At 44.9% G+C, this 27588-nt stretch overlaps 2 protein-coding genes across 6 annotated transcripts in view; one reads left to right on the forward strand and one right to left on the reverse strand.

Moving 5' to 3' along the window:
- Nucleotides 1-251: 251 nt before the first annotated feature.
- zzz3 (zinc finger, ZZ-type containing 3) lies at nt 252-18871 on the forward strand. Of its 5 annotated transcripts, none has more exons than XM_084546280.1 (12): nt 252-299; nt 5992-7852; nt 10192-10330; nt 11269-11416; nt 11515-11663; nt 12354-12425; nt 13063-13164; nt 13569-13664; nt 14600-14749; nt 15916-16050; nt 16383-16483; nt 17148-18871. In XM_084546280.1, the coding sequence occupies exons 2-12, from the start codon at nt 6057-6059 to the stop codon at nt 17290-17292; spliced, it is 3033 nt and encodes a 1010-aa protein (XP_084402406.1). In that variant the 5' UTR covers nt 252-299; nt 5992-6056; the 3' UTR covers nt 17293-18871. The 5 variants fall into 5 exon arrangements, with proteins under 5 accessions (XP_084402406.1, XP_084402408.1, XP_084402409.1 ...); XM_084546282.1 differs by lacking the exon at nt 252-299 and adding an exon at nt 741-854; XM_084546283.1 differs by lacking the exon at nt 252-299 and adding an exon at nt 906-987.
- A 1405-nt stretch (nt 18872-20276) lies between these two features.
- Nucleotides 20277-27588, reverse strand: part of ak5 (adenylate kinase 5) — an 83249-nt gene continuing 75937 nt past the window's right edge. The window contains exons 12-14 of the mRNA XM_084546287.1: nt 24507-24623; nt 23884-24084; nt 20277-21120 (exon numbers count right to left, since the gene is read on the reverse strand). Coding sequence (XP_084402413.1) covers nt 21046-21120; nt 23884-24084; nt 24507-24623 — 393 coding nt within the window. The 3' untranslated portion in view covers nt 20277-21045. The remainder of the gene's footprint in view (nt 21121-23883; nt 24085-24506; nt 24624-27588) is intronic.

The following is a 27588-nucleotide window of genomic DNA, read 5'->3' on the forward strand; positions in this document are numbered from 1 at the left end:
GGCTCCCTTGATTGTGTCACTCTGCGCTGATGTGGTGGACGAGAAAGGAGGTGAATAAGAAAATAAAAAAGTCAACCATAGTGCATTATTATTCACCATACACGTGTCAGTATGTAGTCATCAGTTAGGCAAGGTGACATCGGGAATGTGTGACCGATTGCAATGTTGGCAGGGGCAAAAATGTGCAGGATAGTGTTGCATTTTGACGAGAGCGGCTGAGGCGGCTCACACACCCCGACTAGTTGACTGGATTGAAAACATGGCTGCGGCCGAACGTGCAGCAAATTTACGGAAGTGAGGTATGTGTAATTCTTGAGCTACAAAAGCTGTTTAGAAGTGTACCTCCAGCTCGGTGCTTGTAGTAGAGCAAATGACAAAGCCTGGGTTTATTAACCCTTCAAAAATGTGTGTGGCCGTCATTGTTGGCAGTACACAAATACATCGGCAAAGTTATGCGCGGAACAATCAGCTAGCTTGGCTAGCTAATAACAGGCTGCTGCGGATAGCCGTGGTTGCTAACTGGTTACTAAGTGCCGTTATACCGCTTGGTTGCTAACCATGCTACTCCTGTCTGTACGCGGCGGTTGAGATATAAACCTCGGCGAAACACAATGTTAGTAGCGTTTCCCTCCATCCGTGTGTTGTGTTATTAGCGGACTTAGCGCCTGTGCCAGTTGTCGAGCTAGCTAGCATGTGCCTGGCGCCTGTAATGTTAATAGAAGGGCTATGAAATCGCCACGATTCCTCTCTGCACGATGCAGTTTACTGGAAAACTAGCCCGAGAAGAACTAGCGAAGGTAACGTTAGCCAACTTGGCTAACTAGTCGACCACAGCAGAAAGAAACAGGTTTTTGGTGAGGCTGTAGCACACTTGTTTGATGAGTGCCAGGGAGTGTGTTGGACAATAATTTTTATTCCACTGCTGCAACAGTCTGCGGTTTGGTGTCTGAAGCGTTAATGTTTTATATTTAGCCCCGAGAGCTAACGGTAAGTTAGTTTGCTAGGGGTTAGCCCCTGCTAAACGGCATGCTAGCTCAACTAAGATTTGCTTGGGAAGTTGGACCATGCTAGCGTGTAGCTCGCTCCTCGCCAGCACCGTGCACCGACCGGGTTGTTCCCCCCCCCTCTTCCTCCTCCTCCTAACGGGAGTTTTAACCGTGAACTTTGGGAGTTCACCTGCGGCAAAACTAGCGCTAACTTAACCGGCGGCACGTGCTGCTGCTGCTGCACCCGCCGTCCGGTCTGGCTAGTTTAATAACCGCATCCTCGTGCCTCCAACTTTGTCGGCGCTGAGCTCGCGGGAGCTGATTAGCCGGGATGTTGGGATCCGAGCGATTCTCATCGGTATGTCTACCAGCACCGCTTCGTGGATTTATTGTTGCCAGTAGGCCCTGTGGAAGTGTAGAACTACAGTTCAGCAACAGAGATGAGCAGTCCAGCACGACGGTAAAAACGGCACAGAGTCTGCCCGTTAATCATAAAAGACATTTCTCCCCATAATCTCAGTTACAGTTGGGTGTTAGCTTAGCTTCTCTGCCATCATTAGCCCTCACACTTTGCCTGTAAGGTGCGTGTTTACTCATGTGTAATTAGGAGTTTAAAAACATTTTAATATGTCAACGAAAGCAAGAGTATAATCCACGGTTTATGGGGGCACGTGTGCCATCTGTTAGAGCAGATATGCCACAATAATAGTAATGCGATCCTTTCAGCACGTGTTAACATAACTTCACAACCAAACAAGCGCTTTAGAGAAGAACAGGAAGTGGTTTGATTGAGTGTTAAGAGTGGCACATGGGATCCTTTCTGGGTAGCTGCACTTACTAACAACATACTAATAAATACTGGATGCTCTGGGTTATTTTGTAGTTAATCTGTGAATATATAATGGTAAGGATCCATTACTATACACTAGTGTATTGTGTTTATGCCGTAATAACATCAAACACTACTATTTAAAATACCACCTGTGACCTGAAATGTGTTGAGATGTTCCCAGAAAGGTCAGGGATAGTTTATTCTTTAATTCAGTAGATGTTAGCACAGTTAAATGTTTATATGTGACACAAAAATGCACCCCCCAAAAGTATTACAGTTTCAGTAAACTAGCACTGCTGTCAAACCCTGCTCTCATGAACCCAGCACCAGAGGGAGAATTAAACTGTATTTGTTTTTGTTTTTCCCCAAATCTGTTGCTTCCGACCTTTTTTATTTATTTTTTTATTTTTTTATAAGCCTTGTGACCCCCCTCGTCAGGCCTTTTAGCTGCGCTGGCATGAGTTATGAGCAGTTCAGCCACAGAGCGGTTTATCTCTCATGTCAGATTAAGTGACTTTTTTAAGCCCATGTGAAGTATGTTATAATGAAAGGCGAAGCAAAAACTAAACAAAAGTCAGAACACTTTAATGCCTTTAATCCGTTTTCTAACATCACATTCATCTCTTTCGGTTTTGTAATGACTGAACATGTTAATGTTAAAGAGGACTTACCAGAAGAAAAAACCCTTCTCTACCTGCTTAGTGACCGTGTCGACTGGGAAGTATGCAACCCTCTTGCACTCTTCATTTTACGACATTCCAGTCATTACATCTCTGTCTGGCGTGTTTTATGTTAGCTTGAGCTTGCGTAGGATTGCCAGTGTATTGACAACCTCATTGAACTCAATTGCCAAGTTATAAGGTACGCATTTATTTTAATAATAAACAGTCACGCACTAAATCCCTCTTCCACGTCCGTTACAATGTTCGGTTTACGTTGAAACGGTGTCGGAAAGTGTGATAATTCAACTGTGTGATCCTTTTTATAGGATGGTAGTTTGTGGTGCTCTTAGTCTGGATTGAATTAAACACCAAAGTGTTTCTGTTGATTAGCCTAGCCCGCTGACTGAAATGAGGTTGTCAAGATAATAGAAGCGTGTTTCGGTACAAACACAATACAATTCAAGTAGTGCCACAAACCGCAGTCTCCAAAATGAAAACACAGTTGAATCAACAGCTTATTTTAAACCAGTGTTGAACACTATAACCTCCATGAAGCTAACATTTATAGCAGGGCTGTTATATTGGAATGCATTAGTTTTCAAGCGAGTGTATATTTTAATGGATGCTTCAAACAGGCACCTCAATGTAGCACCGGATTTATTTAATAGTCGTTTATTGAGGCTTTGCCAGTTTCATCACTTTAATTATTGAAAGCAAAATTTACATACCCTGTAACCCTAATTATTTTGATGTAGTGATTAGTTTTCTAGATTATTTTTTTTTTTGGGAGCAGGTCAGATGAGCCGGCTTAATTAGTTTTGGCGTGTTGAGTCTAAGGGTGAGCGCTTGGTCTGAATAACTTGCCCTCCGCTCCCCCCCCCCCCCCCCCGCTCTCTTGTTTTTCTTTCTCCCTCTCTTTTATTTTATGCATGGGCAAATCACATTAGCCTTCCCAGCTGGAGACTTTAGCGGAGTGCGAGTAAAACGTGCACGTGGCGGTGCTTGTTCCAGGTGACTGTTGTGTCGGCTCCCCTGAAGGAATATTATCAAAATGCATTTGTAGTCTGTGTGGCCTCTGGCTTCGGCGTCGCTGTGTGAGCACGGTGAAGGAGAAAGAAAAGGAGGAACTGTCCCAGAATAGACAACACGGAGCTTTTAAATCACTTTCCTGACTGACGCGGTTGTCCCACACATTGATGTATTTGGATTTAATGTAAACGAGCACCTCGACCACAACGCTAATCGGTGGATTATTTCCGTACTTTACGAGGGAAGACTACGACTGTGTGTGTCTCGTGTTCCGCAAAAGGACGGCCGGTGACGGCATCTCCAGCTGAATGTCACTTTAATACGACCTTTACCGCGTCACGTTTTTATTGTCCCCCTTTCGTTAGATTTATTAGTCGGACCATGGCAAGTTTCCTGTGGGTGTGTTGGCTGAGAGTGTTCTTGGGAGTCCATTGTCCTCTAACTGGGGCCAAGAATTTCTTTGTGATCTCAAAATAGTTCGTTTGCAATGCACGTATAACTTTATTTCTAATTAATGTAGATAGATAGATAGATAGATAGATAGATGCCATAATGTAAGCTCTGTTTATTTCAAATATGAAAGCTACTGTGGTTTTTTTATGAAATCATCAAGATTGTAAATTACCATGACGGCCAGTGCTGGTGGCCTTTTTTTTTTTGGGGCCCACTTTTACATGACCTTTACACTGAAATCAAAATGCAGAGAGAAGCCAGAATAAGCTGGTTTCTCTCAGCGTTAAGTGTGCATTGCATTGCCAGTTAATTAGGTACACTGGTGTAAAAAAATAAAATGCAATCTTAGCTTCATGAAGGTTATGGTTTTTGTTTAATATCGCTGAGAGAGCTGCTGATTGTGTTTTCATTTGGAGGCTTTCTATAATTTTGACAGCCTCCTTTTTTGTCAGTGCGTAAGGATTAAGTATAATAAATAGCGCTGTCAAAGCTAATTTAGCGAGGTTTGTTTTTTTTGTACCTTGGCTCCGAAAAACCTGTCTTCTGTCACCTGGTTTATGGCAGTTTTAAGCAAAGCAACCGCCGCTGAAACAGAAGAAGTCGTCGTCGTCTTCTTCTTTGTTTTCTTTCTGGCGGCTTTTCTGCTAGCCGTCCGCCGTTAAAACAGAAGAAGAAGAAGACGACAGTTTGATGTTACAGGGATGTGGTTTAGGTTTATCGCAGACCTAAAATAAATGTCTACAAAAGACAAGCTCATTTAAAAAAATGCCTGGATCAGCCCCGATACCGATCTGGACGTCCCGAATTAGAACGTATTCAGTTTCACGAATGTACCTAATGAACTGGCAAGCAAGTGTGTGTGTTGAGTAACCCGTGAGTTACGACCTTAATGTTATGAGAGTAAGATAAACTAGTTATTAAGTTGAGTGCATCTGTGAAACTGAATATTGACTTCATATAAGAGCCGAGTAACATTTAGATGGTGTTAATTTTCTCGTTCACACCGGCCAGGATTTGTCTTGTAATTCACACTAGTGTATCTTCATCTGCAGGACACCACAGCGACACACAGAGTGAGCATTGGGAGGCTTTGTTGCGCCTTGAATTGAGTCAGGAAGTTCATCGTCATGCCTCGTGTGGAATACTTTTTACATTTGTTTTCTGATAAGTACGATTTTTTAGCCCGTTGACCCTTCGGGGGCACACCTGTTATGAAGAGATAAAACAAGGCTTCAGCGCTGCGATGACAAAACTGCGCCTGCACTTGCGTCTCTGCTGGATTGGATACAAGAAGTACAGTGTGGCTTTGCTGTCGGAAATCAGCCGACCAGTAAACCACATTTATGTTACACAGGAAAAAAAAAAAAAAAAAGCAGCAATCTCTGCAGGGAGGAAATAAATAGGCCCTCGCTGTAACAGACACACACAGTCTGCGTGATGGCTTTATTTTTGGGAGTAGTTAGATTTTTTAATATCACCTGCTTGCCTGCTTTGGGGTCTTTTCATCATTTCATTTCAGATGCTTCCTGAGCCGTGGCCACCTTATCTCTTGAGTTACCCCCGCACATACAAATGAGCTTAGGAGCTGTGCCTTTTTTATGAGGAGTCTGAAGTGACTGATGTGATTGGGCGTTTTGGCCAAATGGAAGATCTGACCTTATTGTTCCCTGCCAGTGTGAGATCGCCTGGCTTTTCAATTTAGCTCCTTTGTACAGGCCAGGTATAAGACATCTAGTTTTGCCTGTGGACAGGAGGTGTTGCTTAGCTACAATGACAGGAAAAATCAATACCCCTCTGGTGTGAGCTGAGAAATGACCCGAGCAGTATTTAACAAAGGCCTTACGACGGACGCTTTTCTTTGAAGCACCACAGGGGGTCCGTTCATGCATTTATTTTTAGCATAGCTCGTGAAACCTGTAACATTTAATGTTAACGCTGTAGTACAATCATTGAGCTGTAAGTGTTGGCAATTGTCCGTCATCACATTGACTTATTGAAGTGCATGTATCTGGCTGTGTGTGTCTTGCAGGTGCCCACATTGTGCTGCAGAGGAGAGAGCACCAGGATGAGGAGACTGTAGGCACCCGCCGTAGTATGGCCGCGTCCCGTTCCTCGCGTGTCACAAGGTCATCAGTGGGGCTCAATGGATTGGATGAGAACTTTTGTGGTCGAACCCTCAGGAACCGCAGCATCGCCCAGCCGGAGGAGACCTCGGTGTCTCCTCTACCGAGGGCCCGCTCGCCCAAGAAGAAGCAGGAGTCGAAGCAGGACACCAAACAGGACGGCAAGCAGGAGTCGAAGCAGGACACCAAACAGGAGTCGAAGCAGGAGTCGAAGCAGGACACCAAACAAGACGTCAAGCAGGAGTCGAAGCAGGACTCCAAGCAGGAGGCCAAGCAGGACACCAAACAAGACGTCAAGCAGGAGTCAAAGCCGGACACCAAACAGGAAATCAAGCACGAGTCAAAGCAGGATGAGAAGCAGGACGCGCACTCACAAGATGGCCAGCAGCCGGCCGTGTTGCAGGGAAAGGTAACCGACTCCAGCGCTTCTCCGGTTGAGGCCAATCAGTGGACCAGGAAGCGGGGTGCGTCCTGTTTAGAAAAAGACATTAGCCCCGAGAAGTCAGAGAACTGTGATAGAGGGAAGGGGGCGCGGGATGCCTCTCCTCAAATCAAAAGGGCCAAGCGGGGCTCCCGCTCTGGAGAGTCTCAGGGACAGGAGGAGGACCCCGAGCCTCCGAAACCTGAAAGTCCAGTCTCTGTCCCGGAGCCTAGCAAGGACAGGAGTTGTGAAGAATTACCCGGCCAAAATGCTGCTAGCACAGCTCCTGCCTCGCCTGTCCTCAGGAGGCAGGAAGGTGAGCTGACAGGGGGGGCGGCGGCGGAGGATCGCGTGGAGTGTGACGGGGCAGCTAAGCCCCCGAATGCTCACAAGGCCTCTAATGGACTCAGAGAAAACAAAGCAGAAGAATCTAGCATACTCACTGAAGAGCCTAGTGTGAATCCCACCAACTTCCCGTCGCTGCTCAATGGCAGTCAGACGGGGGCTCCCTCATCCCCAGACCCCACCGTGCCTTGTAGAAACTCTGTCCCTGGGCAGATGGAGGTCTCTGGCTCAGGGGAATCGCCAGCCTCATCTGCGCCAACATTCGGGGGTGCTCCCGAGGAACCTGTCCCCGAGTTGATAGTGGCCAAGGAGCAGGAAGTGGAGGAGGTGGAGGTCGACGTGGTGGGGGACACATTGTGTCTGGCACACGAGGAACAGGTGACGGAGAGCCAGAGCGACACCAACGGCCGGCCGCTAACACCAGCGCAGGAAGCTGCTGCGTCCACCTCCTCTTCTGCCACTAACTTGAACAGTAGTCCAATCAACAACAGCAACTCAGGAGAAACTACACCCCCCTTAACAACCTCCCCTTCCCCCACAGAGCCAGGTTGCAACCCCTCAATATCCAGCACGTCCCCCTCTTTCACCGAGCTCTACGAACACAGATACACCCTGCGGACTTCACCGAGGAGGTCCGCGTCCGGTGGCAAAGCCTCCTCCAAGCCCAGCTCTCCTCCCAGAGACAATGGTCCCTTGAGGGAAGAGGGGGAGGTGGTGGTCGGGCTGGAGGAGGAGGTGGTCTGCCCCATGGTGGAGGAGCAGCAGCCTGCTCCCTCGGACTCCGTCGGCCCTTCAAGCGAGGGGCCGGCCTCTGTGGATCCCGGAGACGGGGCAGGTGGCGAGGATGGCGCTTCTGTGGGGGACAAAGAGGCCGAGAGCAGCAAGGAGCTGACACGGAGCCAGGCTGCGGAGGAGGAGGAAGAGGAGGAGGAGGAGGAGGAGGAGGAGCCCGACGTGTATTACTTTGAGTCAGACCACCTGGCTCTTAAACACAACAAAGAGTATGTGGGAACCCTGCAGGGAGTCGGCTCTCTTAACCTATTGTAGACGTAGCTCTCACACATGTTGATCAACGCATTTGTGATCATTGAATTATTTCTGGTCTGTGGATTTGAATGAGATGGAGATGCAGCTGAGGTGTTGGAAGAATATGCTGATGTTTTGAAAGTGCCGTTAACCGTCAAGTATTAATAGGTTTAGACTTGGATTTTATGTTTATGGAAATCACACTATCAAAACCATCAGTGTACACATCGTTTTGCGTTGTGACTTCTTAAAATTAAGTAGTTGTTGTGACTTTATCTTTTTATCTAAGATACAAAATCCAACAAAGATTAGATATTAGAACTTATATCTATTAATATTTTTCTTCTTCCCGTCTTGTGAATTATCCCACGACTCCTCATTTTTTATCCTCCGACTCCTTATTGTTAACAGTTTTGTGCCGATGCAGGAAATACAGCTTCGTCCTGCCTGGCGTCTTCTTGATTTAAACAAAAAAAAAAACAACTGAATTACCACAGGGGCTTATCTGATTATTTGCACCATTAGCACACAGACACAATGTTTAATTGAACCAGTTATTCCTGGAGTCTTTTTTTCTCGGTAATTGAGGGAGTATATGGCGAGCGTCTAAAAATAGCCCCCCCCGTGTCTTATTGTTTTAGGTTCTACGTGTTTCAGCGTTTAATTTCCACCTTCAGTCTGGGGCGGTGATGGTGCGAATTAACTAGTGCCAGTTGTCAGTCCTCCAAAGCCTGAGGAGATTGGATGTTAAAATTACTCTGCTGATTGCTTGTGTTATCTCTTTCCCCCCCATAAGATGAGTTGTTTTTTTTGTTTTTTTAAGAAGGAATAGGATTTCTCAGCGTTGACCTCAGTTGGTAGTTTTCTTGTTATCCAGGATTGGATGTTTATGTCGGCGGACAGGTCTCCGGCTGCGCTCAGTCAGGCTCTGTTAACTGCGCTGTGGCAGGTCAGCTGATTTCTGATGCATCTTCATAGGAGGGAGGGGTATAAGGGGCTTTAAGACATCGTCAGCTGAGGCCCCTTTTGTCTTAGATGCCAGTTTCAAATTCGAATAGTGGCTTTAGAATAAGATTTCACTGCTCTCTTATTGTGAGGTAATTCAATCAGGTTTTCTGTGACATGCCGAGGGTTGGTTGTGCTGAGCGAGGAGAATTTTTGAGGGCTCCGATCAATGCGGCCTGGAGTTATTTTAAGGGAAGCATGACAAAGCATTTTTTTTTTTATAGTTGCTGAGTGTGGAGAACTGACAGACAAGACTTACGACGTGTGCACAGAAATATCGTCTTGAAATTTCCCAAATTTCTGCCCCGTCTTGATCACATAAAGCAGGTCTTAATTATGAGGCATTAACATAGCAGCACTATTATCCAGCACCAGCTTTTACACTTGGCACCAGTGTTTTTTGTCAGTGGACCTCGGGCCCAGTAGGTGGCAATGGAGCACCAGACTCTGTCCCTGGGTTCTTGGAGGGAGTCCAGAGCGCTGACAAGCCAAGTCCTCTTCTCTTAAACAGATTAATGCGCAGATCATCTGAGGAAGTCGACACACTTGCACTGAATCAGAGTCGCTTGGTGGCACAGGAAGTCTGCGGTAGCATTTCTGGCGCCGCCGTACACACGCCGTAGAAGGCAAGCATGACGTTAAACACAGCTGACTCACCAGAGCGATACGCTTGTAGGACTTTTAAACCACTGGCAGCTGTTGAATAAATTGTGTCCTGTGCATTGATTTTCATTCATGTTGCGTTAGGTGAGATTGATCCTCTCTGCTTCACTGAGCACCTCTGTTAGTTTACAGCGACGCAGGATGCTGTCACATTTCCCGTCAATTCCGCTCTACTGTAAGGCCTCTGAGTCAGTACCCGTCTTAGTCATTGACAGATCAGCTTGCTGTTCTCCTGCTGCCCCGGAGGGTGTGAGTGGAAAGCTCGGACTTTGTACAACGCTGGAGGCTCCTCAAGCGCAAGTGTTTTTAATATTTGCTGGGAATCTGAGCGACGTCGCACGGTTACGGATCAGACCAGACCCTGAGGGGCTTCGCTAGAACTATACAGATGTTAGCAGCTGACTTGTAACGATTTTAACGTGTAAGCGAGTTATTTGCGAAATAGTTGAAATGATGTTGAAATATGTTTCGGGGGGGCCTGTGCGGTTTATTTCGATTCTCAGTCCCGTGGTTTGAATTATACATGGCCTCTGGTCTGAAAGTTTGATGCGCTGCAGCATTGCAAGTGTCAGGTTAAATAATGTAAGCTGTCCCTTTCCTTTCCTTTCCTTTCGCTCTCGTCTAAACTTGGCTCCCTCTACGTCAGTTATCAGAGACTGCTGCAGACCATCGCGGTTCTCGAGGCCCAGCGCACGCAAGCTATCCTGGACCTGGAGACGCTGACGTGTCACCAGAGAGAGGCGCTCGCCGACCCCATCAGCTTCGTCGACCAGCTGCAGAAACAGGTAATTATAGACGCACCTGTTGCGTACAAGCCTGTTAGCGCACAGAGTCCAAAACATAGAATAGGAAAAATAGGGATTAAAGGTTTTGCAAATGGACAGCGTGTATTTGCATCAAACACTCTCTTGGGCAGGGCACATAGAGGTAACACCGCTTGAATAATTAAGGATTCATATTACTGACTTTACTCTACACACAGTATATTTAGCAAACTGTGCACACAAACAAAGGCGGAGGTCCTCTATGTTGCATGATTGGCCGTCATTCATCTTTAAACTAGATGCAGGAATCAGACGAGGTGACCCATCCTCAGGGATCTCACGCAGGGTTCCCACGCGTCCTGGAAAACCTGGAAAACCTGGAAAATGATTGACCAATTTTCCAGTCATGGAAAACATAAGGAAAATGAGAAAAAAGGTCAAATGTCCTGGAAATTATTAAGTTATCCTGGAAAATTATTTATCCTCCCCCTGCCTTCTGACTGAATGCAAACGGGTTAAAAGTTATGCGCATGCATGTCTTCTGGCCAACATACGGCACAGAGCTTCTCTGCCTCTAGCCAGTGCAGCGCCCCACGTGACACTACCAGCAAATCAAATTTGATTTTGTCGCTAGCTTTAGCAGAGAATTTCTGGCTTTAGCGACTTTTCAGACCCCGCGCCTAAAGACAAAACTCGGGACTACAGTAAGTTGAAAAGTGCCAGTGTCGCTAGTATCATTCCAAAGAATGAGCGGGACAGGGGAATGTATTAGTGTATGGCATGATAACTTGTCTCTGTAGCAGCTGAAAATGTCCTGGAAAAGGTCCTGGAAAATAATTTCAGGTCAGGAGTGGGAACCCTGCTCAGGTTTAAGAAGGGCAAATCCATTAGTGATTACAGTGAAGTCTTATGAAAGCGACGTTAAATTTCATTAAACCGTTGATTTGTGTGACCCTCAGGTGAATCTGGGCCTGCCGTGTCCTCAGCGTGTCGTCCAGCTCCCTGACATCGCCTGGGAGCAGTACACCTCAGGCCTCGGCGACTTTGAGAGGGAGTTCTGCGACAAGAAACGCAAAACACGGCGGCTAAAGCTGATCTTCGACAAAGGCAGGGGTGACTTCGGAACCGACTCTGAGTTGATGTCGTTTTGATGGGGTTATTTGTATTTATGTTTTGCGTTTTTCTTCCTTTCTCGTCATCAAAAGAAACACCAGAGAGACTCCTCTGTCATTCCACTTCAGGGCTGCCTCTTCGACCAAAAAGTCCTGTCGAGCCCAAGAAGGAAGGCGAATCCTCCGCCATGTACTCCTCTCTGCCGATGAGTGACGCTCCGGAGAACGGCAGGCAAGCGCAGGTATGTCTCCAGATAAAACAGTCTGTACAACAAGCCACTTCTCCCATCGCAGCTTCGATTGTCTCCCACTATATCATTAGTGCAGATGCAGCGACATCTAACTGTGGCGGGTGAGTCACTTATCTCCTGCAGGTCGCCCTACAAATCATCAGGACGTTACCGTTTTACACCTCCTCCAACCTGATCTCCCTTATTCTTACTCCTCGGCACAGTTAGGCATGCAGCACAAGTGAGCTCTGAACATGGTATCTATGGAAACATGAGGAGCCCTCCCCTCAGATTATGTCTTATTATCCACCTCTTGTTATTGTGTGCGTGCCTTTTACTACATCGTATTGCCAGTAAGGTTTCACATTCAGTCGCTTGTTGGGATCACACAGTAGTTAGTAGTTAGCACCGAGCAAACAACTCCTTGATTCTTTCTGTAGCTCTCTCGGTTTATTTTGTGCAAGCACATTTGCATTTTCCCAGACTACGCTCGCTGAATCCTAAAAGGATTTTGTTTGTCAGTCAAAAGAGATGCTGTTTTCCTGCGTCCTCCCAGTGACACATCTGACAGCCGGGCTTTCTCCGTCAAACCGACGGATCCAGTGTGCCGAGCGGTTAATATGTAAAGTGCCGTGCCCATTATTTTTTTGTGTTGTGTCAATCTTTTTTTTAACGCGCCTGCCGCTTGTGTGCTCTTGACAGATGATCAGGGGGAGGATTTGTCACCCAAACAAGCCTGACACATTCAACCAGCTGTGGACTGTGGAAGAACAGGTTGGTAGTGTGTACGATGTCGCTCTGTATTTTATCAGCCTGACAAAATTAATCCAGGGAAGGGGAAGAGTTTAGTTCATCATCAAGAAACCACCTACAAGTAACACAACAGTCCACATGTTCACAAATGATAAGTGTGAAACTAGAGTTAAAATATACGCCTTTTTAAGGGCCGTCTATTTAATCTTCATCAGACTGACTGTAATAATCAGTCTAGGTAATGGTTTTCTTTTTGTTATAAAATGATCTAACACTGTTGTCCACGTTGTTCACAAACTAAAAGCACAAATGCCACTTCAGAGAAATTGCATTTAAGTATCTAGACGTATTTTACTTTGTGTTGTCTACATGTGTCATAGCCAGTTGTTGCTGAGTGTTTTGTATTCCACACAAACTGGGTTCTGCTCAAGGTTTCTTCCTGTTAAAAGGGAGTTTTTCCTGCCACCGCCGACCTTCAGGCTGCTCTGGGGGTTTCAGGCCGGGTTTTGTAAAGCGTCTTGAGACAATTTGTGTTGTTATTGACGCTGTATAAATTGAATTGAATTGTTTTAAGTCAGAGTTCAGAGTATTACTAATTACGCGGTACAAAAGTTTGTACCTAAAATATGTTTGACCTGATGTTGTGTACTTTTCAAAGAAAAAACTGGAGCAGCTTCTTGTCAAGTTTCCTCCTGAGGAAGTCGAGTCCAGAAGATGGCAGAAGATCGCTGATGAGCTCGGCAACCGAACAGCAAAACAGGTCAGAAAGATGAATTAGTTTGAATAAAAAAACAAATAAATGTGTACATGTCAAAGCCACATGCATTATGATCTAAGTTCAGAGTACTTTCTTTATCTGTAGTAATAGAAATAATAAATTAAACATATTTTCTTGTCGCCAAGCAACATATTCCTCTGTCTTGGGTCTACTGTTGTGACTCTGACAAAAGCGTCAGCGTTCACTGTGGAAACAAACCCCCACAAACAGTCTGTTAAATTGCGAGCGTGAACCCTCGTCAGTGTTAAAAGGCCCACTGACTTGTACAATAACTGCACCCCCTGCGAGGACCTGGATGACACGTGTGCGTGACCTCAATTACGTCGAGCAGCTGTTCCTCAGTTGGAAACGATTAACTCGGCCGTTTTCTTGTTAAAACATTCCAGGTTGCCAGTAGGGTTCAAAAGTACTTCATCAAACTGACAAAGGCTGGTATCCCTGTGCCTGGAAGAACACCCAACCTGTGCATGTACACTAAAAAGGTAATTCAACACAACTCTTAACCATACTGAATAACTACTCTCTGAAATAACGGGTTAATTGTACTGAAATGAAATTGAAATGGGTTTGTATTTAGCTTGATATTTAAGAAAACACATGTGAAGCAAATGTGCTGTTGGAAAATTACCTTTTTATTGCTATTAAGGTGAATGTCAACTTGCCTCGAACATATATTTATCATTTCTGTACAGCATTCCTTGTTAATTATCAGCCAACATACACAGATCAGCCACAACATAATGACCACTGACAGGAGAAGTGAATAACATTGACCATCTTGTGACAGTTCAATGTTCTGCTTGGAAACCTTGGACCTGGCATTTGTGTGGATGTTACTTAGACATGTAGCACCATCCACTTAGACCAGATCAGGCACCCCCACCCCATAGCAATGACACTCCTTGATGGCAGCAGCCATCCCCAGCAGGATGCACACACACACACACACACACACAAAAAATGAGGAACAACTAAAAAACAGCACAAGGTGTTGACCTGGCCTCCAAATTCACTAGATCCCAAACTGATCAAGTATCTGTGGGATGATCCACAGAGGCCCCTGCCCTCAACCCATAGGGCCCAAAGGCCCTCACTAACAACATCCTGTTACCAGACACCACAGGACACCCTCCGAAGGCCCATGTCCATTCTCTGATGAGTCACAACTGTTTTTTTGGAGGCACAAGGGAGACCTACACAATATTAGGAAGGTGGTCATAATGTTATGCCTGATCAGTGAATGTTATCACTATAGCCACTATGACATAAAACAGCTGACAGTATCAGTACAGATTGTCGTTGTTGTAGTCTACAATTTTTACAATTTTTATAAATTTTTCGCGTCTGTAAAACGAATAACATTTGTTGACTGACTAGTGAGTGTCTTCTCTTCTGACCGTCCCTGTTTGTTCTCCAGGCATCCAGTAAGAGGCAGCACCACCTCAACAAGCACCTGTACCGGCCGTCCACCTTCCTGACCTCCTACGAGCCTCCGGTCTACATGGACGAAGACGACGAGCGCTCGGCGTATTACAACAGCGTGCAGGACCCCTCCGCTGATGAGTCGGTCAGTCGCGCGTCAACGTCTCTCGCTTGTTGAAAGCCGCAGTGCCCTATACTTTTAAGTAAAGATCTTTGTGCGGCCACACAACTCTTGATTTATTTGTCCCGGACTGTGTACGTTACTCGGCTGCTTAATTAACCTCACATCTCTTCCTCTCTTTCTCCCTTTCTTACCCTCTCCTATAAGATAAAGACTGTTAAAAGCTATATGTTGTCATCAAAATCCTATTTCAGACTGGCCAAAATGACCTCATCTGTGTTCCCCACCTTGTCACTTATGTGATTTCTTACAGACTGTCCCTCTTAGCTCTGCTTTAACACCTTTGAATGAAGCGAAGCGTTCGGCCCTCGGATCATTCACCCCCCCTCGCTCCAATCACGGCTGCTTGTACAGTCGAAAATGTTCTGAATCAGAGCGGAGGGCCCGGCCAGCCTCGCCTCTCTCTCTCTCTCTCTCTCTCCATTTGAACTGTGCAGCTCCTGACGCTTGCCATTATCCAAGCGCTGACATTTCCTTCTCTCCCTTTGATGGCTGTAACCTTTAAGCAAAACCGGGTCGCCGTGCCCTGCTGAGAACACAGGCTGTCGTATCCATCAGCGCGTTAACAAAACCTCCGACACCGCCGGTATGAAGTCAAGACACAAAGGTGTTGCCAGCGTGGACACAGTAATTTCTCACTTCACCAGGTTGTCCTTTACTTTTGGCCGGAGGGAAACGAAAATCTGCTGAGGGCATTTGCGTCGGTAGCTCAGTGGGATCCCCGTAAAGCTATTTCCCGTCAAGACCTGGAAGTGTGACGGATAGTTTTGTCGAAATCTAAATGTTACCCCTTGTTCTCGCCATAAGAAAATGGAGGTCGGAGACATTGTTTGTCTTAGTGAAGGACGCAGAGGTTTCCACTCAAATACCTCTGGCTGAAAGACGACCCGTTCTTATAACAACGCTACTGTCCAAACAGAATGAAACCTGTATAATGGATGCGTCGTTTGTATTCAGCTGAAATTAGGCCGATCAATAGCGGCTCTAAACCTGTCTGCAGGGCATAACTCATCTAGAGAATATCACAGTGGCTCCTTGGAGTCACGCGGGGCTGTTTTGTTGATGATCACTCCTCATCTCCTCTGACTCCCTCCTTTTCTCTGTGTGTTTGTCTGACTTCCTGAGAACAGGATGAGGAGAGTGTACCTGTGGAGCTGAGGAGTTTGCCGGAGTACAAAGAGCTTTTAGAGCTGAAGCGACTGAAAAAACAGAAGCTCCAGGAGATCCAGGAGGACAAGGCCGGGGTGCGGCATGTAGGCTACAAGGTGAAGACTTCGCACATCACAATGACGACATTAAACAAAATAATCTATACATACAGTGTCCTTGATGTCCAGTATATGGAGTAGTGAAACAACATCCTGAGTCATCCGGTCGATTGATTTGTCAATATGCTCTTACACAACTAAATTCCCAGAGGTTAGACGGTCGACCTGCCGTATCAAACGTCTCCCAGGATTAATGTACAAATGTTTTTGTGGTTGGAGGAACAGCAGGTACAATTTCAGCTGACCGTGATTTTCTTTAAATGACTACAGCTCTCGTCCCAGCAGCACTGTGTTCTGCACACGCTGTAAATGTGTTTGTTTTTGTGCAGTGTGACGTCTGCGGCATGGAGCCGATCCAGGGGGTCCGGTGGCACTGTCAGGACTGTCCTCAGGACAACTCGGTCGATTTCTGCTCCAACTGCTCCGACTGGTGAGATCCTCCACCTCCGTCCGTAGAGTTCAGTGGTCACATACAGAAGTGGACACAGTTCACCGTTTTTTTTACAACCTGGACCTTATATTTGGCATAAAATACGATCGTTTACTCACCCATATAACTTTAATATCATTTGGAGTCATTTGGATGACATTTAGATCCAGTGGAGCGCTGCGTATATCCATATAATGGGAGTGAATGGGGCACCGAAACGCAGCCTCTAAATAACGCATTATCTGCCTCGAAACTGATTCATTTCACCAATATTGTGTTATGATACACTAGTGCTATTCCCCGTTGAGTCCAGAGTTACCTGATATCATCATCCAGGGTCTGTAGATTGACCTACTAACCTCTGACCTGGATGATGTCATCTCTGAGCGCCGCACGCACCCGCGATGGTCGGCTTGTTTACCTGTAATTTATTTGAATAGTAATTAATCTACAGACCCCGGATGATGATAACAGGTAACTCCGGTCTCAACGGGGAATAGCAGAATACGTAAAATGTTTTAGGTTATTGTGTTAATCCAACATTTGCTCTCTGATATAGTCACATTTAATGATCAGTAAACCGTAAACAGTAAAATAGTATCACTGAATTTTTCCTTTAAACATGATTCCTCCATTACTAACATTTCCCCTTCTCGTTTTCCAGCTTGTTCAAGACGGAGACCCACAAGCCGACCCACCACCTGGAACCGGTGGACCAGTCAGAAACCTTCCTGGACAGAGACTACTGTCTGCCGCAGAGCACAGGCTACAACTACTTGGACCCTAACTACTTCCCAGCCAACAGATGACAGGGTCCCAGGCGCCCCTAGCTCCAGGCTCTCTCCACATATCCCACAGGCCACTCTGTGCATGGCTCCATCCTCCAAGTCCAAGATAACCGCTTAACCCGCCGCCAGGCAGGAAGGCCAGCAGGCAGGCAGACAGCCGGGGGCCTCAGAGCAGACCACAGTGCTGCTGGTGGGGGGGGGCTGTTGGTAACTGACCTCCCTGACTCGAACAAAACGGGGCGGCCACGACGGTTCCTCAGAAACGGGAGGCCCCCCCCCCCGCTCCACCTCAGCCAGGTTATTCAACGGATCTGTGATTTGAAAAACGATACACTATTTTTAAAAACAAAAACAAAAACAAACCAGAAGGCACACGACATTCCCGAGCTCTATGACTCCTCGAGGGCTGTTCCCGTTTCCCCTCTTTCCACCCGCCGCCCTCCAGTTATACCTCCCTGTGCTGCTTCAAAACTGGAGAATTGATGATCAGTCTGGTGAAGCGCCACCTAATGGAGATAAGTGGTCGACCCCAGCGTGTCATAGTGGACTGTGAAGTCATCAACTGAGATACACATAGGTGGTTTGTATGCGTGTATGTGGTCTCCGTGTTATGCAAGAGTGAAAACTGTTTTAGCTAGGCATCCGTAGATTGAGTATTTATGAGTCGCGGCGTCCACAGCGGGGAGTTCGGGACGCCGCAGGAGTCGTCAGGCGGACTTCGTGGTTTTCGGCTGCAAGACTGTAGGAAGTTCTGCCGATTCACAGAAAGACCTGTACGTGTTAAAGCGACGGAGCGCCATGTTTCAGCATGGAGCCGTCGCTACCACTGTCACACAACGCTGCTCTCTAAACCTTCACCTTTCAAAAACACACACACACACACACTCAGACCCTTTCATCTCCCTTCCCTTCGCTCTCTCAACTAAAACACGTTTAACTAGGAAGCACTACAGCACAGAGAGCAAATGTTATTTTGAAGGCAGGCGAATGAGAACGTTTGGAAACAATACACAGGACTGTGTTGTTCTTTTCTTTTCTTTCCTTTCCTCCCCAATGTGTGCCGTTGTTGATCATGTTGAGTGTACAAGTATATGGTGAAAAGTGAAAAGTAGCCAGCGCTAGTTGCTGTGTGCCATTTTTAAATAAAAAAAATTTAAAAAAAGATATATTTTTGTTTTGGGCAGTGGGGGGAGGAACCCTGAACCCGGCCACAACCTCTCTCTTCCTGCGTGGCACCATCGACCCACATCGTCCTCACATTATTGATCCAGTAATCATGCCTCTAGATCTTTAATTCTGCAGTCCACTTTAAAGGTCCATTTAAAAGATTGTATTTTTATTAATCTATTTAAAAAAAATAAAAAATAAATTGAGGTAGTGGTTGGTGCCTCCACAGTGGAACAACCCACACAATTTTATACACATAGATTTTGTTGTGCTTGAGTAGACACCATTTTGTATGGTTTTCGTCTCCTTCCCTTCACCCCCTTTGCCCTGCTTCAATATCTGTGTATAACAGTCTGTTCTTATGTAAAAAAATAAAATGAAAAATAATGTAAAAAAAAAACAATGCTAGAGGAGAACCGTGGAAATAAAAGTATGTGAAAATAGTGTTTCTACATCTGTGGTTTCTGCATTCTTATTCAAGGTTGGTTTGTGGTCGGTCAAATCTTTTGATAGAAGCTTTCTTGGAGGTTTGGACAGTCGACTTCAAACTGAAATGCTTTTCACCGCTTGCTAATGTCAAGTTATGAATCAATGATCCAGCAGCTGTAAAACCTTTATCAATCGACGCGCTTTGTTTGAAATAATCTGTAACTTCAAGCACATTCGGCTTCAATATCAACCTGAATCCACTGGAGCCAAGTGAATATCTGAACAATATTCAATTTGTTGGAAACGTCAGAGCCCAAGTGAGACTTGCACTAATCTTGTTTAGTGCAAACAGCTGTAGAAAATCCCACATCTAAAATATATTATGGTATGAAAGAGGAAGTCTGTCACAGGGAGCGTTTACGCTTAAACGTCGGAACTGCTGCTGATAAATTTCCTGTCAATCATCTGATAATTTCAGCTCTGCAGTATAGATGATTATACAAGATGGAAAAAAGCAAAGTTGAATGATAATTGTTCAAATCAAGAATTGTTACTGATACGTGATCGCAGCATTAAGTGTGTTAAACTAAGCAGCAGAAGTGAAGTGAATCAAACATCTTGTAAGAAGGCTGAAGCGTTGTTTAGTTCCTGTGCAGGAGCATTTTGCAGAAATGTTTTTTAATATATACAGTAGAAAGGTGGTTAGCACTGATGCCTCACAGCGAGAAGGTCCCGGGTTCGAATCCATGGGCCGACTGGGCCTTTCTGTGTGGAGTTTGCATGTTCTCCCTGTGTCTGCGTGGGTTCTCTCCAGGTACTCCAGCTTCCTCCCACCGTCCAAAGACATGCTCATTAGGTTAATTGGTGATTCTAAATTGGCCGTAGGTGTGAATGTAAATTTTTTTTTTGTCTCTCTGTGTTAGCCCTGTGATAGACTGGTGACCTGTCCAGGGTGTACCCCCGCCTCTCGCCCGATGACAGCTGGGATAGGCTCCAGCAGACCCCGCGACCCTTAACAGGAATAAGCAGTTACAGAAGATGAATGAATAAATAATATTGTCAGAATAATGTCCAGCTCGCTAGCCTTCATTAGCATGAAATCAGTTTGAATGACAGCTAATGTATCACCTCTTCTACCTGCTATTTGTGTGAAAGGAAAGCCATATAAAAATTGCCCAATTTTTTTGTGAAGATGTAAAAAAAAATACTTCAAATACTCTTTTTTATTATTATTATTATTATTCTCTTTTCCTTGACCCTTAAAGAACTCGGTGACGGTGCATGCTGCAGTTAAAGGTCACTACCTAATCATGTTTTTGTGCATTTTAATTGCCACATTTTTCAGCCCTTCATATAATTTCAGAGCCTTTGCTGTGATCGTCCCTCCAGCAGATGGAGCCATCGCATCAGCCCTCAACACCCCCCTCCCTCAAAGTCACACACACTCAGAAAAACACTCCCGTTTAGCAAATGCACTGGCTTTTATTGAATGTTAAATACCAGACTCAAACAAGCACCTGTACGATGAGCTTGGAAACATACAAATGCAGTTAATACTCTTTCTGCTTTTTTTATTCAATGCACGAAAGGCAGTTAAGCTTTAATTGTAATTCTTGCATGCTTGTTACCATATAAAGCACGGGTGCTGTGCATGAGAGCATGGGCGCACGCTGACAAGCTCGCTCCAGCATGGCGGCGGCGGCGGCTGCAGGGATGCCGGGACAAAAAAAGAAAACCTTGAGAGACTTCACATTCAGCATGCTCTCAGTCACAGCAGGAGATGCTATTTTCTGAGTACAGTTATCTGCCCCGGTTTGGCAGTTGGCAGCATATATTGAGATTGATGTGAAAGACAGAGAGAGAGAGAGAGAGAGAGAGAGAGAGAGAGAGAGAGATGCAAGTAGGTGAAGCAGACAACCAGGCGCTTCGTCAAAAGTGTCAAAAGCAGAGAGAGGTTTCACTGATTACAGGTGAGACATGCATACCACTGGAGTTCAATGAGCAAATGTCTGGTGCAGGTGTGAGCTTATGTGGGTGAGTCTTGTTGGGGTGATGGTGGAGAGAGAGAGAGAGAGAGAGAGAGAGAAAGAGAGAGAGAGAGAGAGAGAGAGAGAGAGGGTTTCTTTATAGGTGGGCTTTCCGGACAGCAGAGTTTTGGGCGGGTGTCAATTGTAGAAATCAGAAGATGGAATGGGACTCCATGGACTGGCAGATCTGTGCAAACACGTCATCTGGCGACCTCTCGGCATCGATCTGCAGGCAGAGACAAACGGACTGAGATGAGGCCTCGGGGCAACTTCTGTTACCTCACAGCAGTCTGATGATCTCAGTACCTGTTGTGGCATTTAAACCCCCCCCCCCCCCCCACCCACACACAGACACACACACACACACACACACACACAGACTGTGGCATTTAAATGTTCAAACGGCTAATTTTTAAAAAGACGGTTCAAAAGCAAACAGAAACTCTGTGATCTTCTAGTTTCCGCCGTGTCAGTGGAAACATCAGCCTTCTCTACATGAATGACCTTAAAGATAAGCAAAATATTTCTGGTGTAGACATGAAATATAACTTTATGATGTTTCTGGTGAAAGGTGAGCTCTTTAAGGTGCTCAAATGAACAAATAAACTGTCTTTGCCTTGTTGTCTGTTCATAAGAGACTAATTCCCATGACGAGGGCCTTCTATATGTGCAAAACATAAATGTTGGTTTTGAAGCTAATTTTGGCAATTTTCCACAGCTGAAACTTTAACCATGTCACTATCCATGCATCTGTAGCACTGCATGTATCTAATGTGTGGAGTTACATGTTTCTTATCTGATGAACTGCATGTTCCTGATCTGTAGAGCTGCATGTTTCTGATCCACAGAGCTGCATGTTTTTGATCTGTAGAACTACATGTTTCTGATTTGTGAACCTGTGTGTTTCTAATCTGCTGAGTTGCCTGTTTGTCATCTATAAAGCTGCAAATTTCTAAACTGTAGAGCTACAGGTTTCTGATTTGTAAAGCTGCATTTTTCTTGTCCGTAGAGCTGCATGTTTCTAAACTGTAGAGCTTCATGTTTCTAAACTGAAGAGCTGCATGTTTCTGATCTGCAGACTAGCATGTTTCTAATCTGCAGAACTACATGTATCTCATCTATAGAGCTGCATGTTTTTGATCTGTATAACTACATGTTTCTGATTTGTAAAGCTGTGTCTTTCTAATCTGCTGAGCTGCATGTTTGTCATCTATAAAGCTGCATGTTTCTAAACTGTAGAACTACATGTTTCTGATTTGTAACGCTGCATTTTTCTTGTCCGTAGAGCTGCATGTTTCTAAACTGTAGAGCTTCATGTTTCTAATCTGCTGATCTGCATGTTTTAAACTGTAGAACTACATTTTTCTTGTCTGTAGAACTGCATGTTTCTAGTGTAGAACTGCATATTTCTAATCTGCTGAGTAGCATGTTTGTCATCTATAGAGCTGCATGTTTCTAATCTGTAGAGCTGCATGTTTCTAAAGTGTAGAACTGCATGTTTCTAATCTGCTGAGTTGCATGTTTGTCATCTATAGAGCTGTGTGTTTCTAAACTGTAGAGCTGCGTGTTTCTAATCTGCAGAGCTGCATGTTTCAGATATCTAGAGCGGCATGTTTCTTGTTAAAAGGGAGTTTTTCATTGCCACTTTCGTCTTACTGGTTGCTCTGGGGGTTTCTTCTTATTTCGTCTTTAGACAGTTTGGATTGCTACTGACTCTATATGACTCTACAACTATATTCAACTGAACTTTTCTTAGTAGGGGAATCTCAGCTAAAGAAAAAATGTCACTGCAAACTCCGACAGATGACCAGAACAGCAGGACCTTGAAAACAGTTCACCAAGTGGAATGCAGCCAAACAAACATACCTCTGCTTTTACTGCAGACAAGCAAAAATGTCCACGACGAAAAAAGCTCAACTCAGTTTAATTATAGCAGGCCAGAGTATCAAGTTTGTTTCATTAGAATAAACTTATATGATGTGAGGTCGGGGACTTTCACACACGTAGATTTACTGGTAGGTTTCACTGTATAGATAAGAGTTTGGGTTTTATTATCAACAGGCTTTTAAATTTAATGACTAATTTGTTTACCACATCCACCTACTCTCCTCCAACACATTTCGAGCTGCGAATGTTGAATAAATGTTTTCATTTTACGATCCAACACTTCTGCATCTCTGTTGTTAGTTTTGGTTGTGGTTACCGGTTCCCCCCTGATCGGTCACTTTTAGTTTCACCAGTCGGAGCCGTTGAGTTTCAGTCGAGGGATGTAACACGCAGAGAAAGTTTGACTGGACTGCTCAAACTTTATTATATATTCTCTTTGCAGAAAGCGAAAGGTTTATTAATGCAAATACCCGCATGACTGTTGCTTTTAAGACATGCAAAATGTGAATGTAAATCCTTAAACTTTGTCAAAAGCTTAATAGAATGAAATTATATGAATCGTTTGTCATGGCCGTGAGCCTTTGGACACAAAAGTCTTAAAATCTGCTCATCTCCAGTAAAAACAGCATAGTTAAATTAGTCAGTAATGCACATACATGTATATGCTGTGTAAATAATGTGAAATAAAATCTAAAACAACTCCTCTTTCATTGTTTTAATCTCAAAATGATATGCCTGAAGTGACCTAAACCATCCACTCACATGCTTTTAGAGGACACTGATTTATTCCACTTGTGTGAGATCATACAGGCAACCACAAAGCAAAAACTTTTGCAGCCAAAAACATACACTGAGTCCCGAAAGTATTAATATAAAAAACTATGGGAGATAATGAGGTGATTAGCGGGGACTCCTGGTGCTTTTTTTTGGAATAAAAACATTGTTGCCCTGTTCACATCATCAACTTAAAAAGAGGGAAGGTGTTTGAAGGTCCTCTGATTTAAATTCTCATTTAATCGAGTGAAACATTTTTCTAACAGTTAAACGTCAGTCGGACGTGAACCCCCGACCCCTGCAGGAGAAGCTGCATTTTTAATCTCACCGTGTGCAGAAGCCTTTTGCTTTCATAGTGAGCTGCCACCGCCTGGCTGTCGCCGCTGAAGCTCTCCGCTCTCCTGTGCAGGACGCTCTCCCTGTTCGAGGTGCCGTCGGAGCTGGAGGAGGATGCCCTGCGACACTGCAGACGGCTGGACATGGTGTCGGCTGAGCAGCTCAGCAGGAGCACCGCGCTGGGTTCCCCCATCTGACACCAACAGCACGGGAAGAAGAAAGTTGGTGGTTGAAGACAGGATGCATCTTCCCTTTTTATTTTGCACTGTATGTCTCTCAACACCTGTAGCTTCAGACTCATTTATGCAGTAATTTGATAGTTTCTAATAGATAGATGCAGTAGTTTATGGGGTAAAGGGGAAAGGATGACACACAGAGAAGGGTGCAAGCTGGAATTCAACCAGCGCCACAGCATTGAGGATTGTGGCCTCAGTTTATGGCGGCCTATCGGGGCACTTGCATCTTTTTTCCCTGCACCTGCATTAACATGGAGTCACCTTTAATCAGCATTTATCACACTGATGTCAGCGCTGCATGACTTTGCTCAAGCACAACTCCTAGCAGACTCCTTCGTCTTTTATTCATGTCCCCTAACCACACGTCTGCCGCTCTGACCTTGGCCTCGAACTCCTCCGCCTGTCTCGGGTCTCTCGGGAAGCCGCTGATCACGAGACCCTTTCCCTGCCGTAGCGACGCCGACGCCGTGTCACACAGCAGCTCCAGCAGTGTTTCCTGGAGATCAGATGCACACACATGCGCAAATGTCATTCACGTGTGCTTCTGCTGCAGGTTTACTCAGTCTGTTGGTTTTTGATACTGAAATTAAAAACCGTAACATGATTTTTGATTTTTTTAAGATTCACACTTCAGTTCACATTTGAGTTTTTTAATAATTTACTTGATTAAATGTCAGAAAACTGTAGATAGAAAGTTTTCAGAGTTCAAGTTGTTGAAGAGTTTATTTGTTTGCTAATACAGAGAAAACACACATTTAATTTAAAACGATAATATTATTTAAAGCACAAATCCTTATATGTCCCCCTCTGACTTCTTCTGGCTTAGCGTGATATTACAAACATAGCGTGTCATTTAAATCATTTATATGTGGCTAGCATGGCGAGCTAATTCTGGAAACTTGCTACGAAAGTCATGTGGCTCCCTTTACTCACTGGAGGATAAATCAAGCGCACCCTCTGTAATGACCACGCCTATTTAAAGCTATGAGGCTCCACCCACTCTTTTGGCATTTTGCTAACTCTGCTAGCTCCTGGTTAGCTTTGTAGCATTTCAAAGTGTCTACAGTCTTTTACTCGGGAGGACTTTGTGCAGTCGTGTCTTGTGTTGCTTCTCGTTGCCGAACCCGTCGCTGGAGACTCGTCTGTTTGCTGTTCATCATATTAGCTTCAGTGTGGAAGCTATATTAGCTTGGAGCTAAATTACAGCAACACCTCCCAGAGGCCTCACTTTGAAATCTTGGATCTCTGCCTCAGTTCGCCGTGGTAAGTGTTCGCTGTGTCTTTGTTCAGCAGGTGATTGCGTTGGTTATTGCTCTCCAGCGTGTGCTAGCGGTCGTAATCTTGGTGTTTGCTGTGTGCTAATTATGCTAATTCTGCTCCTACTGCTGCTGCACTTGCCATGTTTATTAATTTTCTTGATTGTTTGGCACAATGCGTTCATTATTGGTGATCTTTATGAACATTTTAGTCCAAACTGGTTGTTGTTTGGGGTGTTTTAATCTCACCACAGCTCAGACTTGAGCTTCAGGTAATGGGAAGCATCATAAACTGGCTTCAGGGATGAGTTTGCATGTAATTATTTCCCTGTGTTACTTTAGATGCACTTTGAATAATATCTGGCAGTCATTCGCCCTATTCGATTTAAGGCAGGCTTATGTAACCGCTTTCCATACAATGCTATTATCCATGTCATAATTAAAGGAAACTGTTCTCTCGTTTGACTGTTTTTTTCTGCTGCTCTCCACTGCTATAGCTTTTATTTTTTCACTGCTGCTTAACTAGAGAGCTGCTAAACTGACAATGAACTTCTTCTTCTTAGCTCCGCTTGTTTATCACCACTGCATTTATTACAGCAATTGAAGCTGCAATCATGAAGTGCTTCTAATCACCAAATTCCAGCAACGCCACAAACTGAAGCCTCCGAAATTACCATTATATTTAATCAAATGTTATGTAGTGAGGATTTATTGCAGGCTTGTTGTTTTAGACTGTTTTAGACGGCGATGCTTGGCTGTGTGTCGGCGTCAGGCAGTAGATGAGCGACCCTATCTTTGTCCGGATCCTCTGTCGTCCAGGTCATGGTATATCCGAGACAAAGGTAGCCAGGCTTGTTTGAGGTTTCTTGAGGACGTCTAAGCGAAGAAAAGTCTGTGACCCTAGTATTTGTGGTTAGTCAGAGTTAGTCTGAGTCTTTGATTGGCTGATCAGAACAGAGAACCGGTGCACAACCTGGTAAACAGAAGTGACAAAAGTAAACTAAATGGCGACGTTTAAAGCACGCACAAGGCTCTTCTTGTTTATCATCTTCATCTCAGGTCCTCTCTGAACAAGGGAACAGCTCATCCTAGCTTCTTAGCCTCCAAGCTAATAGTAGCTCTTCCTGTTTCTCCTTTTGAATGATGAATAGAGACTACTGCCACCTACTGGTAGGCAGTGTTATTTCCTTTCACGCAACTTCAGAACGTACACCGATGAGGCATAACATTATGACCACTGACAGGAGAAGTGAATAACATTGACCATATTGTGACAATACAATGTTCTGTTGGGAAACATTTGCACCTGGCATTGATATAGATAGATACATGAAGTGGTCAAGTATCTGTGGGATAATCCACAGAGGCCCCTCCCCTCAACCCATGGAGGCCTCTGGGTCCACTAGGTCCACTAGTGAAAACAAATTCATTCTAATATAACAGTCCCGCACTAAATCTTAGTTTTCATGAAGTTTTTGGTGTAACTGTATTTTCATTTTGGAGGCTGTGCTTTAGTACCATCATTATGTTTCTACACTGATCAGCCACAACATTAAAACCACTGACAGGAGAAGTAAATAACATTGACCATCTTGTGATAATTCAGTGTTCTGCTGGGAAACTTTTGGACCTGGCATTCATTCATGTGGATGTTACTTAGACATGTAGCACACACCCAGACCAGACCAGGCACCCCCATCCCATAGTAATGGCACTCCTTGATGGCAGCAGATGGCAGCACAGATACACACACACACACACACACACACACACAGAAACACTTTAGGAACAACTAAAAAAAAATAAACATGAAAAACAGCACAAGGTGTTGACCTGGCCTCCAAATTCACTAGATCCCAAACTGATCAAGTATCTGTGGGATGATCCACAGAGGCCCCTCCCCTCAATACATAGGACCCAAAGGTCAGACACCACAGGACACCCTCAGAAGGCCCATGTCCATTCTCTGATGAGTCACAACTGTTTTGGAGGCACAAGGGAGACCTACACGATATTAGGAATGTAATGCCTGATCGGTGTATGTACCAGCTGGTTGGTTGAAACATCTCAGTCCACATGATGACGGTTTGGTGCGTCTGTACTTTCAGATATATGTAGGTGTAGAGTGATAAATTAGCAAGTGGGATTACTATATACTTAATCAGCTGGGAGGGATGAAGAACATGCGTTATGGATGTCTGACCG

Source organism: Chelon labrosus, assembly GCF_963514085.1.
Source record: "Chelon labrosus genome assembly, chromosome: 6".
Classification (NCBI taxonomy): domain Eukaryota; kingdom Metazoa; phylum Chordata; class Actinopteri; order Mugiliformes; family Mugilidae; genus Chelon; species Chelon labrosus.